This window comes from Rhopilema esculentum, chromosome 6 (assembly GCF_057945365.1).
Source record: "Rhopilema esculentum isolate cy_ngs chromosome 6, ASM5794536v1, whole genome shotgun sequence".
NCBI classification, from domain to species: Eukaryota; Metazoa; Cnidaria; class Scyphozoa; order Rhizostomeae; family Rhizostomatidae; genus Rhopilema; species Rhopilema esculentum.
The window spans coordinates 13582118-13597148 of record NC_142820.1 but is presented as its reverse complement, the minus strand read 5'-3'; the positions used below and the strand labels follow the sequence as shown (position 1 = coordinate 13597148).

General features: G+C 35.3%; 2 protein-coding genes across 2 annotated transcripts in view; both read left to right on the top strand.

Moving 5' to 3' along the window:
• Positions 1-53: 53 nt before the first annotated feature.
• On the top strand, positions 54-6124 carry LOC135686576 (ferredoxin-fold anticodon-binding domain-containing protein 1). The gene is made up of 4 exons (XM_065202840.2): positions 54-624; positions 2177-2333; positions 2924-3899; positions 4513-6124. The coding sequence occupies exons 1-4, from the start codon at positions 54-56 to the stop codon at positions 4816-4818; spliced, it is 2010 nt and encodes a 669-aa protein (XP_065058912.2). The 3' UTR covers positions 4819-6124.
• Positions 6125-9427: 3303 nt separating this feature from the next.
• The window catches only part of LOC135686573 (WD repeat-containing protein 17), a 36075-nt gene continuing 30471 nt past the window's right edge, over positions 9428-15031 (top strand). Inside the window, exons 1-6 of the mRNA XM_065202836.2 lie at positions 9428-9872; positions 10668-10842; positions 11823-12489; positions 13869-14179; positions 14523-14636; positions 14965-15019. Of these exons, the coding sequence (XP_065058908.2) occupies positions 10723-10842; positions 11823-12489; positions 13869-14179; positions 14523-14636; positions 14965-15019 (1267 nt within the window). The 5' untranslated portion in view covers positions 9428-9872; positions 10668-10722. The remainder of the gene's footprint in view (positions 9873-10667; positions 10843-11822; positions 12490-13868; positions 14180-14522; positions 14637-14964; positions 15020-15031) is intronic.

Here is a 15031-nt window from a genome sequence, read left to right as displayed (position 1 = left end):
TTCGCATTTCATGTGGATTGTTACTACTGCATTTCAGAAAAAATGGTTGTAAGATGACCAGATATATACTAATTCTAGGTGATGGAAACTTTTCCTTTTCACTTGCATTAGTAAAAGACAGAGAATTGTTCTTAAAGAAGTATTGGCAATGCAATTTTGATTCATTGGTTGCTAGTCAGGAATCGAAAGACAATGACGAGCGTTGCAGGAAAGGAGATAATAAAATCGAATATTTTGCGACATCATATGACCCTGTGGAGACTCTAGCACAGCATGAAAATTCACGCGAAAATATTAAGGCTTTAGAAGAGATAGGGGATGTTCGTGTTCTTCACAAAGTTGATGCTAAAAACTTGCATGCTACATTTCAAAGGGCAGCAGACGGGACAGAGGGGCTTGTTTTCTCTCGAGTCATTTTTAATTTTCCACATGTAGGCGGAAAATCAAATATAAAGGGATGTAAAAGTCTTCTAAAAGATTTCTTTTCTAGTGTAATAGAGTTTGTTGATGAAACTGGTCTTGTTTTTGTCACACTTTGTAAAGGACAAGGAGGTATCCCCACTGACGCTTCAAGAAATGGTTATGGTAATTCATGGCAAGTGGCATCTCAGGCATCTGAAGCTGGTATGTTTATATCTTTGCTTGCAGAGAGTTCCCAAGAAGTCTGACCCATCCTGGTCTAAGTTGGAAAACCTGTGTGATTTTGGCTACTCTTACCTACCTACAAGCAAATCAACATTGTTTGAGCTCCCATATACATGACTAAAGTATTTGTATTTATGCCACGGTTGACATGGCAGGTTAAGTGTGAGTGCTAAGGATCCTGGATGTTTCTGTCCATCTAAAGGGAAGCTGCAAGTTTTCCTGCCTGGATCCTGGTTGCAGACCAAGTGCAATTATGGGGGTATGGGGGGAAAGGGTTGGCTCCAGCCCTCTGAATCAGCACCCTTGTCAAAAAATTCTGGCTTTCTTCAGATGATTAACAAAGTGCCCAACCAAGATGTTATCTTATCACAAACTTCTGGGCCTTAGCCCCCTCCCCCTAAATGAAAGCCTGAGTTTCCTCCACTGACCCAGTGGTCAGGGTTTTTCTAGAACAAGAGTCATCTCCTCAGTAAAAATGTATTGTGTTCATACTGTGTGGGTAATTTCTTTTTCAAGCCTTGTTTTCATGTAATCACAAAGATCCCTGGTAGCATAAATTCAAATGACCACCAATTTACAGCAAAGCTAATTTCTTGATGACACAGTTTTCACCAAAAATGATTCATTTGGGTGCATTACAATACTTGAACATAGAGCTTCCAGTCCATGACCAAGAATATTTGTTTCTGTTGAAATCTTAAAATTGTTCAAATTTTGTAGATTTCTGATCCAGTTAGGCACCTAATGTTTGTAAAATTGGCTGTACCAATTGTGCAATCTTTTTCATTTCTTCCATTATATCAAAGTTTTCAGATGCTGCAAGAACCGTCTTGAATAAGTTGAATTCCTCATTGATTTCAAGAGAAAGATTTTTAAAAGGGATTCATTGAAATGGAGGCCTTGATTTCTGGCATTGGTACTTATCAACATATGAACTCCATTATTCTCTGAGTGTGCTTCCATCAAAAAGAAACATGGACAGTTTCCATTACAACACAACAGTAAAAAATTTGTGCAATCATTGCTTCTTTGGCAATCCTTATGATTGTATGGAAAACAGGCTTAATGAATCTCTTGAATGTAACCATTTTTTCTTATTATAGAAATCTGCCAGTCATTTCCTTATGGCAAATAACACCTGAAGGAATTTGAAATAAAGTCCAAAGGTTAATGATGTCAGTGCACATATTTCTTTTTAGTCCGATCTTAATATTGGTAAAGGCAAGTACCATTCCAAAACTCAAAGTTATTCAATAGAGCTACAACAAGGAATCAAGAACATCCAAAACCCCAAAGAGTAGACTAACATCAAAAATTGATCCATTATGGCATGGGCATAAGAAGAATGTAATTGCCTTAGTTAATCAAATTTTATCACAATGCAAGAAACTAATTTGGCCAACCGGTGAAGTCACTAGAGAACCAAGACAGAGACTATAGGAGATCCAATCAAGATCAAATAAGCCACTAGCTGCTTAAGGCTAAGCTTTTGTGATAAACTTTACTGGACCTTCTCTTTAATTCTTTTCAGGTTTTGTATTGTGCAATGTGATACCCTTTGAGTCAATAGCACCCCTAGGCTATGAGCCAGCTGGCTATAGAGGGAATCTTCACAAAGGCTTTATAGAAAAGGAATCATTTACATATGTCTTCAAAAAGGAGAAAAGAATTGTTTTACCAAATTTTCTGTAAGTTTTAACTCGTATCCGATCCATACAATTAAAATCAAGTTGGTACTATATTCTGTAAACATATATTTGTGTTAAAAAAAAAGATAATATGAACAACAATAACAACTTTTTGAGAAAGATGTCTTAGGATCATTGTTGCTTTATGACTGTGGAACCAAGATGTAACTTGGTATTGAGTATCATCTAGTGTAGCCTTTTTCCTAAGAAGGTCAATCATTGATTTTAATTTTTGATATAACAATTTAATGAATTTCTTGGTTACGTTTTGGTTACATAATGATGATAAAAACTGTATAATTAGTAAGGGCACTTTTCATTTACCTTAAAAACATATGATGATACTTAATGCAAGAATTCTCTACTGACTACACCTGCACTTGCAGATCAATCAAGAGCTCAATATTTTTCAATGCTGCTTGACATTTATATTTTGGGTGATATTACAGATATCCTTGTTTATCTAGTTGATTACAAATCAAACCACCAAGTTAAGCAAACTTACAGTTCTGTTATGCTGCACAATATTTTCCTTTTATATCACATTGCCTTTGAATAAAACTTAGTTGCTGAAATTTTCTAATTTTTAGCAACTTCAGAGTTGGAGAAGAACTTATATTAGAAGCTGATGATTTCCTGTTGAATGAACTGACGAAATGGAATCCTTTCAAAATGTCGTGGCATCCACTGCTGAATTCTTTGTCAAATGTGCTATGTGTTTTTGACAACTTGTATGGTAGCTGTCACTCAAATGGAACAAGTCTTAGCAGTATAAACAGTGATTTTAACATTTATGTTAAAAGCAGTGCTAATCCTGACTTGCTCAGTTTTTTGAACGATCAATGCCAGAATACCTCTCTGATCTCATTTGGGTCCTTGTTTATTGACTCAACCACAACAATTTCTCCAGAGTCGTACCCTGTTACACCAGAAATTGTGATTGTGGATTCATGCTTGAAATACAATTCATTGTCAGAAGTTGCAACTAAAGTTTATGTTGCATTGGAAAATGTTTTTGGTAACCATGATATTTTATGGTCTTTGAGTGAATCTTCAGGTCCCATCTTGACAAGCAATCCTTTTCACAAGCAGATGGTCAATGCAGATAAATTTGATTTGAATAAAATCCCGTATTTTCTTGAGGACATGGACATGGAAGCCTGGTTGTCATTCAGACCAGAGTTAACAATATCTAAGGAACAAAAAACAAATTGTGATTCATATCTGAAGTATTACAAGGTTTCATTGGAAGAATACAACATGAGTGATAGAGAAAAAGATTATTTCTGTTTAGAGAGCATGCAAACCTTTTCGTTCTCCGCTTGTTTTGCAACTGAATCACCTATATACAATATTAAAATAAATAATATGCCTGTTGTAAGCATAGGCATTTTGAAAATGAAAAGAGAAATACATGGTTCTACTATTGCGAAAGAAAAGAAATATCCTACATTCCTTACCATTATAAGACCAGATCTTCTTTGTATGGCATTGCTGAAGATAAAGGACATAAGATTACTTTGGTTGAAAGACAAAGTTTTCTTACAAAGCCTGACGTATTGCATGGTAAGATATTGCTTTTATTGGAACGCAAGAGTTGTATCTTCTGCGAGTTTTGGCCCTGTGTAGACTGTGTAGATTTTTAAGCATTCATAGGTTTTTTCAAATAGACATAACTTTCAAGTGCCACTTTAGTTTGCTTCTAGCATTGTGCAAGCTTTGTAAACGGTAGAATTCTAAAGTCAATAAACTTAGACAATGAATTAAAGGAGATAGAGAAGAGCCTTGAGAAACATCTAATATTGCTTGTTAAATCTATTGGGGCGCTTTCTTCTGCAAATGTTTAGCAAGGATTTGCTTTCTGTGGAATGTTCAGTTAAAAGATTTCAAATAATGGCTATAAGTGCTGATATACGTGGCTCTGCAGATTGACCTTTTTCATAGGACATTACCAACAATCGGCGATCACTAAGCCAGTCGTAGGTTATGTCAAGGTACCAGTCGAACTCCTCATTCTTTCCTTCTTCCGACACGGCGAGGTGCCTCCCTCCCGATGACCAAGAATGTTTTGCTTGAGATATTACCGCCAAGCTACATCCATTACCTAACCTTCGTAAACTACCGCGTTTTCTTTCAGCAAAGCCTAACGATTATAAGATTCCCAATATTTTTTACATAGGTAAATGGATCGCAAACGCCAGTCAAAGTCCTGTACCCGCTTTGTTACCGTCATGATATATGCTTCTGGGTCAGAGGAGGTGAAAGCGAGAGTGTTCTCAGGGCTGCTCTACGTCGATGTTGCCTGGGTATGGTTCACAGTGTCCGATTGCTGAGAGTGTTGTGTCATGAGGAGAGTGACTTACTTAGCTTTTGCTATAGAATTATATATAGTCGTTGTGATGGACCGCTTTCTCATAAAGAAACTGTCGAACTGCAGAACAAACTGAGGTTGCTGTTGATTGACTTGAAATTTGACCTCAGATGAGGTCATTTGCTTTGGAAAAGGGACTCGTCACTGCCGGATCTCCCTCGCCTTGAAGGAAACCATTGAGGATGCAGACCAAGTGACCCCCAAGCATTCAATTGAACAAGACTACTGAATGCTCATTGGTCTACTTTGTTGTAAACGACACCTAGTTCGTTGACTACCTCAAAGAATAATGTAGTATTAGTGACACCTTCAAGAAGCTGTAACAATTTTGCCAGAAACGTAGGATCTCTATTTGATCACTCTATTTAGCCCGCGCTTTATTTAATAGGCCCCACTCCTCCACTTGAAATAAGTCCCATTCCATGATATCCTCATCTGGTGTCAGGACCAAAAGGAAAGTATAGAGATAGATATCAATACGAAGCTATGATATTTTTCTGCATATTGTTGAAAATTGTTAAAATATTATTGTTTGTCAAAATAATTCAAAAACTGCCAAGAATGCAAAGATATCTCTAAAGAAATTGTCAATGATCTGGCAGTCGATTTAAGAAACGGAGAAAGTGAAGTTGTTGTATCAACTATCATATCTCGAGGTGACAATTCAACGTTAAATGCGAAAGCAAAATCTGTAAACAAAGAAATGAAAACTCTGTGCGGAGCAAAAGATTTAGATTTCATCGAGCACCAAAACATCGATACAACTAAGCACCTGAATGGAAGTGCTTTGCACCTGACTAAAACGGGCACAGTCCTTCTTGCCAATGACCTCTCAAGGCTCAGTGGTGTGATGATTGGACTCACAGCTAAATTTAATAAACACACAGCTAAGCAAATTTACCCTACTTTAGAAAATCGAAATCCACATGAAATTGCTATTTCTGATACCGAAGATATTAACCCCCTTGCCAGACTATCAACTTTTAGGAACAAGAATAAAAGATGCCTAATTTTAGCTCATCTGAATATGATATCAATCCGAAATAAAATCTCAAAATTCTGATTGCAAAAATTTTGATATCCTGAACGCTTTTAAACCAAATTAGAAGAATCCTTTCCAACTACACTCATTTTTTATAAGAAACAAAGGTCGATGTTGAGTACTCCAGTTTCTTAATGTTCTTGAAATTTCAATACTCATTGTTTCTGAAGAATTTCTTTATTATGATGTCATGAATAATGCTATGAAATGTTCGCGGCCTTTTTATCACGTCAAGAGATTCGCTTAAGTTCTAATGCTGTATTTAGATCTGGAAAGTATGTTTTTTCCTTGTGTCTTAGGTTCTAAGCCAACAGTGCAATCATGTTCTGGATTTTACGAAGTTTCGTTGTTCTCAGTTTTATCACGATTTAATAGTTTCTTAATTTTTTTAGTTCGAGTACTGAAGTTTCTTAATTTTTTCTGACTATCCAGTACTCGTTTCTTATAGCCAGTTTCTTATGAAAAATTGAGTGTAGTCGATTTTTAATTGATGGTTTCAAAGGACCTTTCCATTAAGATAGAAATGCAAACGGTGGCCGGATTCTTGTATCTATCAGAGATAAAATTCCAGCAAATGAAATCAAACAGGTGGACATTCAATTGAATGTGTATTAACGGAAATTAATGTGGGCAAGAAAAAATGGGCATTGATCATTACCTACCATCCCCCTTCTCGATATGAAAATTTTTTCTTTGCAGAGATGAACAAAGTGCTTGACCAACTTACTCTTCGATACCAAAACTTTGTCATTGTTGGATATTTAAATTCGGAAGAGATAAATCGCGAAATAAGCAATTTCATGGATATCTATGGGTTAAAAAATTTGATGAAAAGTCCCACTTGTTATAAATCTGCTGACAGTCCCTCTCGGTTGATATGTTTCTAATGAATTAAACCTCTGGCTTCACAGCAAATACTACAGCAAAGAGGTGGGATTGTCTGATTTTAATTTGATGATATTAACAGTGTTTAAGAGTAATTTTTTTAAAAGAGGTCCAAGGATTGTGACATACCGAGACTACAGTAAATTTTATCCTATAAAGTTTCCGAGTGACCTTAGAAGCAATCTAGCTAAGAACAGCGAAGCATACTGAAAATTTTACAGTATATTAAAACTGTATTTCTGTTGTCGAAGAAGTTCTAAATAACCATGCACCTCTGAAACAAAAATATTTACGCGTAAATGATGCACCCCCGGTGCTCCTTTCATGACGAACACTTTAAGAACGGAAATTATGCTCCGTACACAGTTCCATAACAGGTTAAAGAGGCATTATGCTTTGAAAACTGGACCGCTTGTTTAAAGCAAAGAAACAGGGGTGTGAAAATTCTGCGACAAGCAAAAACATCATACTATGGTAGCCTTGATATAAACTCTGCCACTGACAATAAAAAGTTCTGGACAACTGTAAAGCCACTTTTTACTGACAAGGTACAAACCTCTACAAGTATTACGCTTATCGAAAATGAAAAGTTTATTACGAATGACAGTGAAACAGCTGAGATCCTTAATGATTTTTTCATAAATATCACAGAGACTATTGAAATTGCCCCAGAGGTGGCGGAAATCTTCCGACAGAGGGGCTGGAGCTTCCGACAGGGGGCTAAAATGACTAAAATAAGCAGTTTTCGTACGTTATTATGTCAAATTTGCTCCGACAATAACCTAAAATTTCCTCAGATGGGGGGGGGGGGCTAGATGCTTCCGACGGAGGGGCTGTAGCCCCCCTTAGCCCTCCCCTGGCGCCACCACTGCATTGCCCTTGGTCAATGCACACTTAATTCGATAAACCATTTGCTGGAACCTGTTGAAATTGCTGTTTAAATATATAAACATCATCCCAGCATTCACAAGATTATGGATAAAGTAGACCATGGCACATTCTTCGAGTTCCAACCAATTACTATGGAGGCAGTCAATGATGAATTATCGAGACAAAATCCAAAAAATCGTCCAGAATTTAAAGTATTTCTCCGCGGAAACTGAAAGAAAACGAAGACAGTTTTGTATCATTACTGACAAAATTTACATTTATTCATTACTCCAAAAGCGTTTCCTGAATCTCTTAGATTAAGAGACATACATCAAGACATACATAACGCTAGAAAAATCTCGTTTCATTTCCTTGATGTTGTTTGAGTACGATTATAAATCAAATACATATGAATAGTCAGTTTCTGGTTCTCCTTCATAATCAACAAATAAGATTCACTGCTCATCTTTACTTTCTTCTCTCTCGCCCTCTACACCCAAGTAATTTGAGTTCTCTTTGGGCTGAACTGATGCTTCTACTGGCTCTTTAAAATTTCCCCAATGGTTTCTTTCTAACGTTTCAATGGTTTCAAAAGAGTATTCAAAATTGGATAAATTTAGGTATGGTCAAAATTGGGCGAGTTATGGCGAATGAAAGATATCAAGTTTGTTAACTTTTATTCTGGCTTGGTTCATAAAGTTTTGAACCAATACCAAATTACATAGGTTTGGTGGGGAAAAAACCTGTGGTTATGCGGTCATATCTCAGCCAATTTGTAACTCGTTCAGCTAATTTTGCACATTATTGTTGCGAATTTGGGTTCAACAGAGAGAGAGCTTGAAGCAAGAGACATACAACGTGTTTCAGCGAACTCTGTTAATCAAAAGCTATTAGAGACCTTTAGCATGTAGTTATAACCATAAGCTATTAGCGGAAAAAAATAACAATTAGTATACGCTTGGGTTGATATTAAGTTCACTCTATCGCTCTATCTATTCCTTCGCCTCGATTTTTAACTCACAATCGGTCAGAATTTATAATCCCCTCTTTGTGATTGGCGATCGAAAATATTGCCAGCTGTAAACGCCACCAAATAATTTTCTCCATGGGTTACAAGAAATTAAATAAAAAAGCCCTTCTCCAGTTAAATAATAGTTTATGACATTCTTGCCCACTGACCTTAATAGTTTTTGACATTCGGGGCTGACATCAAAATATTCGCTCCACTTTTATGCTTGCGCTCCAGGTAATTTTGTATTGAAGATAGAAATAACTTCCACGCAAATTTTTCAAGTTCTCACCGAAATTTGCACCGAAATTTACACCGAAATTTAAAAATATGACTGAAATTTTTGTCACCGGATTTTTGGTGCTTAATAAGTCCGCTATTCAAAGTGAGAAAACTACAGAAAAACGAAACTATCGACCTATCACAATTCTGTTCGCTTTATCAAAGGTCTACATATATGCTCAGGTTGTTGACTTTGCGGATAGGTTCTTAGTTCCGTACTTATGTGGTTCTTCATCAAAGTTCTAATTTTATTACTGTAATGAATTATCATTGTTGAAAATTTACATGCTATTGCGACCCCAGTGTACATGAATTGAAGGAATTTAATTTCCGATAAACATGAAATTTTAAAAAGTAAATTTTTGTGACAGCTTTATGTGTATATTCTTGATTAGAAATGTAACCAGTATTTCAAGGTTTAATTTCTTCTTGGTTGAAGCTAAGCAAAACGCTCAGATTTCAATAGTATTGTGCTGCCAAAACGAGCCAGCCCTAACTGATATCTGCTTTGTACAGTTAGATTGGTGTCATGACAACGAGGAGGCGATGCTTCATTTATCCTCGTAATCGTCTCACTACCACAACAGTGAATTGTCTCCTTGACATAACAGGTCATGTGTTTCAAGGAGTTGAGAACTGTCTGCGATTACCCGTCATCAAGAAACCCAAGGCGTTGTTTACCCTTTGAAATCAATCGTAAAACAGAGCAAAGGTATAATACAGCAGATCAAGTTATGCCGCCTACTGTTTATGATTAATGGGTGCAAATACAAATAGCATTGCCTGAAGGATTTCTCAAATTTTGCAAGTTATTTTGAACATACAGCAAGAATTTCGCAAAATCACTCAAGTGAATAGCTTTTCCTATAGCTCTTTTGCTACCTTCTCCAATAAACAATCTTTACAAGTGTATTGCCCTTAAAAAGTATAGTTCATGAAACTAATTGTTTATTTTCGATCCGAGAGCGAACGCCTAATCACACATGACATTTAAGGGACCGTTTTACGTCAAGATCCTTGGAAGAGCAAAGGCGCGCAAAGCTGCCACAAAATCTCCTAACTTAGCCAATGGCTCCTAAGGTAAGCATGAAAAGTCTAGAATTTTAAATACATTAACAGCTCATGCTGTTTATGTAATGCCTTTCGTATTACTAACGTCTAGTTAGTTATGCCTATGGGCGATTGTGCAAATATAGGTACCTGTTATTGTTTTACCGAAATCAGTAAGAAGATACTGTTTCTTCAATTAATTTTTTTCAGACCACCCCATAAGGTTTTGATTTATTATTTATTTCCTGCAACAAAAATTGTTTTATTGTGACTAGATTAATTCATTTATAGGAATTTTCATATTTTGCAAACAACTTTTCATATTTTTCATCAAATTGATGGTAGGAATTATCAAATGAACTCAGCACAACACCATAGAATATAATTTTGATCAGGGTCAAGAAAATTAAAGCTTTTAGGTTTTGGATGCTTTTTTCAATTTATCAATTATCTTTATTGATACAGGCCTCCAAACTATAATATGTTAAAAAGGCAGTCTACATATATATTAAAAATGTCATCACATAGTTGTTTTCAGTGGTCTTTGAAAAAATGGCAGAACCTGGAAATAGAAAAATCAAGGTTGAAATGAAAACGAAAAATAAAAGAGCCTCTATCCAAATAGTAGCATTATTTAATGTCTCTTAAAAATAGTGAAAGGTTTACTCATCAGAACATTTTGCAGACAGTAGAAATTTGAATTACCTTTAGATAAATATTCTTTATTTTTCAATTGCCCATTAGATATTGCTTTTATATTTAGCAAGGTTCCATATTTGTTTATTGAATGAACAACTTAAATTGTTCCAAAGCATTCCTTTTTAGGTCTGAAACCTCAACGATGATCAAAATGTGTTGTTAGCAGACAAAGGGAATCAAAATGTCAATGAGACAGGTTGGGTTACTGACAGCAGGGGCGCAACCATGGAGTCCAAGAATGTGTGCTGCATGTGGCGAAAGATTTGCTTATTGTTCAACTTTAGCTATATACATATATGAGGTATTTTTCCTTTCTTATATAAACTTGTAAACATATTTTGAATTTTGAAAACAGGAAGGCTCTAAGTTGCTACTTCAGATTTCACAATTAGTGCATCATCATGCAACTGTATTGTTCCACGCTTTCAGTGAAACCCGGAGTAGCAGCTTAGATCCATCCTTTTCTATACACTATGAGCATGTACAACTCTGCCTATACAGCATCATGCACATTATGGCAGACCAGTAAACAGTAACAGCTTAGAGGTATCCTGTTCTACATCCTAATGATACACCTCTACCAATGCATCATTTAGCACTGTATCAAAGACTGGTAAAACAGTTACTTTCATTATTTATGTATGTCATTATATATGGTTGCCCATTTATCACATTAAGCATGGTCACATTGACGATTTGACTGTAACTTTGGCAGTCATTTCTTCAAAGCCTTGAGTATATATATCTATATGTACTTGCAATTTAGATTTAGTCATAGAAATGACAATTTTTTGTACCGGTTTCATCTGATTGTGCAGAATCTTCAGCCAATTGGATATAAAATTTTATAGTTACCCTATATCTATAGGTATATGTGAACTTTCATGAAATGTGAACTTTCATAAAATGTGAACTTTCATAAAATGTGAACTTTCATAAAATGTGAACTTTCATCGTTTTCAGACATATATCAGAGTTGTATATGCATAGCATACCAAAATAGCAAACAGAGCAAAATAGCCCAATTAAAGCAACTGATTTTCAATGCCATCCCTGGATATCTTTCTTCAAACTTACTCAGTTGTTCCTTCTGTTTTGGTTGTAATCCTTCATCAGAATAATATAACCATACATAAAACAAATTTAAATTTGGTAACTTATACCAAAAGATCAAGACAAAGTTTTAAATATAATAGCATCTTGTTTTAGTATTACATCCATCTGTATCTATATGTCAATTAAGGGATACATATTTGCATATGAATTGTGTGATTGTTTTAGTGGGATGCCAATCTGAAGAAGTTCAATCTCCACTCAGTAGTATCTGCACACAAAAAGACCATAACTTCAATCAGCTGGAATCCAAAAGATCCAAACATTCTAGCAAGTGCAAGTACTGACAAGGAAATTATTCTCTGGGACATCTCAGATCAAAGAGTTATTGCTCGCTTGAAACAAATAAAGGAGTCTCCTGTTTGCATTGAATGGTCACCTCATGAAAAGGATGTTATTTCCTTTATTTATGGTTGTGGTCCACTATTTATGTGGAACAGCTCTTTGAATCAAGAAGTGACCTCCCACAAAGAAACATTTAGTTTCTATTCTGATGTAGCACACTTTTCTTGGAATCACAAAAGAATAGGAAAATTAGCGTTTGGTCACAAAGATGGCTCAATCTCTTTGCTCAATCCTGGTAAAAAAGCACAAAAACATATTTTACGACCAGATAGCTCTGAGGAAAATGGAGAAGAGGAATCAGTTCAAATGCTGGAGTGGGACTCATTGTCACTCGATTACTTGCTTGTTGCGTATAAAAATCGGACTGGAATTAGGCTGATTGACACAGATTCTATGAATATAATAATGAGCTTCAAATTGCCTAGTGCTGCTGCAAGAATCTCAGGCTTCTCATGGATCTTAAATGCTCCAGGCATGTTTGTGACTGGAGGTAAGAATTTACTGATACAAGTATTTAATATGTTAATTTTATTTCTTTTATGAGCACATAGATTTCTTTTATGAGCACATATAAAAATCGGACTGGAATTAGGCTGATTGACACAGATTCTATGAATATAATAATGAGCTTCAAATTGCCTAGTGCTGCTGCAAGAATCTCAGGCTTCTCATGGATCTTAAATGCTCCAGGCATGTTTGTGACTGGATGTAAGAATTTACTGATACAAGTATTTAATATGTTAATTTTATTTCTTTTATGAGCACATAGATTGGCAGGAATCAATATGCATGCTTCTAAAACATGTTTTCATAGCCAAGTTTGGTAATTATTAGGTTTAGTTGTATTTAACTTGAGCTAGTGTTGTAAATGTTGCTTCATAACTACCAGAAATTTTCTTAAAGCTTGAAATATTCATTGCTGCATGACCTATAACATTCACCAAAATAATAAAAAATATAACTTTCTTTTCCCTATCTTAAAAAAGAAATCACTTTTTGTGAAAGTAATCACTTTTTGGGCTGCTTCACTATTCATCGCTGTTGTAAAAATGAGATTCCAAGGAAAGAAGTTCATGAGAATGCTATGATTTATTTCTACAAAATGACAATATAATAAGTTAATAGAGTAATTATTATTTGCAAAATGATGGAATTTTAGTGGTTTTTTGCATAACCAGGACTATTGAGCATTTCAGTGAATGACTTGAATGCCATAATTTGTTACTTTCCATTGTTACCTTGTGTTTTATTCAATGTGCAGAAAACATAGAGTCAGAGAGAGAGGCGATGTACTTGCCTGTTGTGCTTTATCCTGAACTGAATTGCTTACAAATTAATATACTTTTATACAAAATAACAATGCTGACTAAGGGTGAGTTAGGATGATGTTAAAATGAAGCAATGTGATAAAGAAATATCTAGGCATAGAATGGGAGAAGCTGACTCAGCATGACTTGAATGAGCGGAGATTAAAACAATAGTAGAGGGAATGCACTGTAGTATGCAATATCATGAACAACACAAGGGGAAATCATTGTGATGGCATGATCAGCAAATAGTTAGAATATGGCCTATTTAAAATATTGAAATCACTACAAGCCTTTCCCTTATAATGTTAAAACTGAGATTTTTCAAGGCCCATATTATGTTAATCTATGTAAAAGCTGTTTCTAGTAGCTACCAGAAATAGCTAAGGGTGATATTCAACTTAAGTAAGATAAAAATTGGAATTTAACTTTTTTAAGCTGGCTAGAGGGAGCTTCTCTAGATATTGGTTAATCTTGTGATAAATCCTAATCAAATAATCAATCAAATATCTGAAAGATTCGCAGATTCTTTCGAATTTTATTTAAATTATGTTTTCTCTAGATACACAAAGTGGAGTTTTGCGATTATGGAGTGTTTCCAGAGATTCGCCAGTTTTGAATTTGAAAATAAAGGAGACTGGTTTTCACTCAATCTGTGTAATTCATAGAAACAAGGCACTAGACTATCTGCCAATGGATAGTGGAAGAGGATGGGCTGCAGCCTCATCTACTTCACTGTCTGCAGGCAAATCATCTTCAACTCCAAACTCTGCATACCAAATCCCCCCTGCACATGTAGTTTGTACGTTTTTGGATGGAGGTATTGGACTCTATGATATCAGCAAACGAAGATGGGATTTTCTAAGGGACTATGTAAGTTGTTCTTCATGTAATATATTTTTTCATTACCAAAGACAATGGCCAGTTGTTTTATCAGTAGAAAAGCTACCATTATTCCAAGCAAACATTTGTCCTTATCAAGATTTTAGTTCTATTATGGATGTTAGTTTATGGATTTGTGTTGATCTTGCATGATAAGTTTAGTATTTGATTATTGCACTCTTAACTACAATTCTGTAGGATGCCACCCAGTCTTTCAAAGCCTCTCAAATAGTGCTGCTGTATGGCGTGGCTCTTTGTGATCTTGACTTCAATCTTGACTTGACAACAAAATTCAACTTAAAACAGTCATTCTTTCATGCTTCCTTTGTTGCAGGGACATATTGAAACCATATTTGACTGTAAATTTCATCCTGATGACCCAGATCTTCTTGCAACTTGCTCTTTTGATGGTACAATTAAAGTATGGAATATTCAAACAATGGAAGCTGTGAGTTTAGTTTCTTCTTCAAACAAGAGAAATGAATTCAGCTGTTATCTGTGAGCTTGGAATTAACTGGTGTCAATGTAGTTTCAATGTCATTGAACCTCCAGAGATATTATCTCAATGATCTGTGAATTATTTGTTAGCCATGCTGTCAATTGTTTTTTCTATTGTTCCTATCTGATTTAGCATATAATGGCCTGACACAGACAAGTAAAGTGATTATTTGATTATTGAGCCAGATGCTCGCTAAAGTGACACTTTTAAATAATATTATTTACCAGATTTTAAATTAATCTCATTTTAACGCCACATGTTAAATATTTGTTTGCAGGTGAAATCAACTTCTAGAAATGAAACTGCGATATATTCCATATCATGGGCACCAGGTAGTTAATTAT

Excerpts from the sequence above, each read along its gene's own strand:
- LOC135686576 (XM_065202840.2), top strand. The coding sequence starts at position 54 with ATGACCAGATATATACTAATTCTAGGTGATGGAAACTTTTCCTTTTCA. Across the intron at positions 2,334-2,923 it reads ATTGTTTTACCAAATTTTCT|CAACTTCAGAGTTGGAGAAG; the intron begins GTAAGTTTTAAC and ends TCTAATTTTTAG. Across the intron at positions 3,900-4,512 it reads AAAGCCTGACGTATTGCATG|GTAAATGGATCGCAAACGCC; the intron begins GTAAGATATTGC and ends TTTTTTACATAG.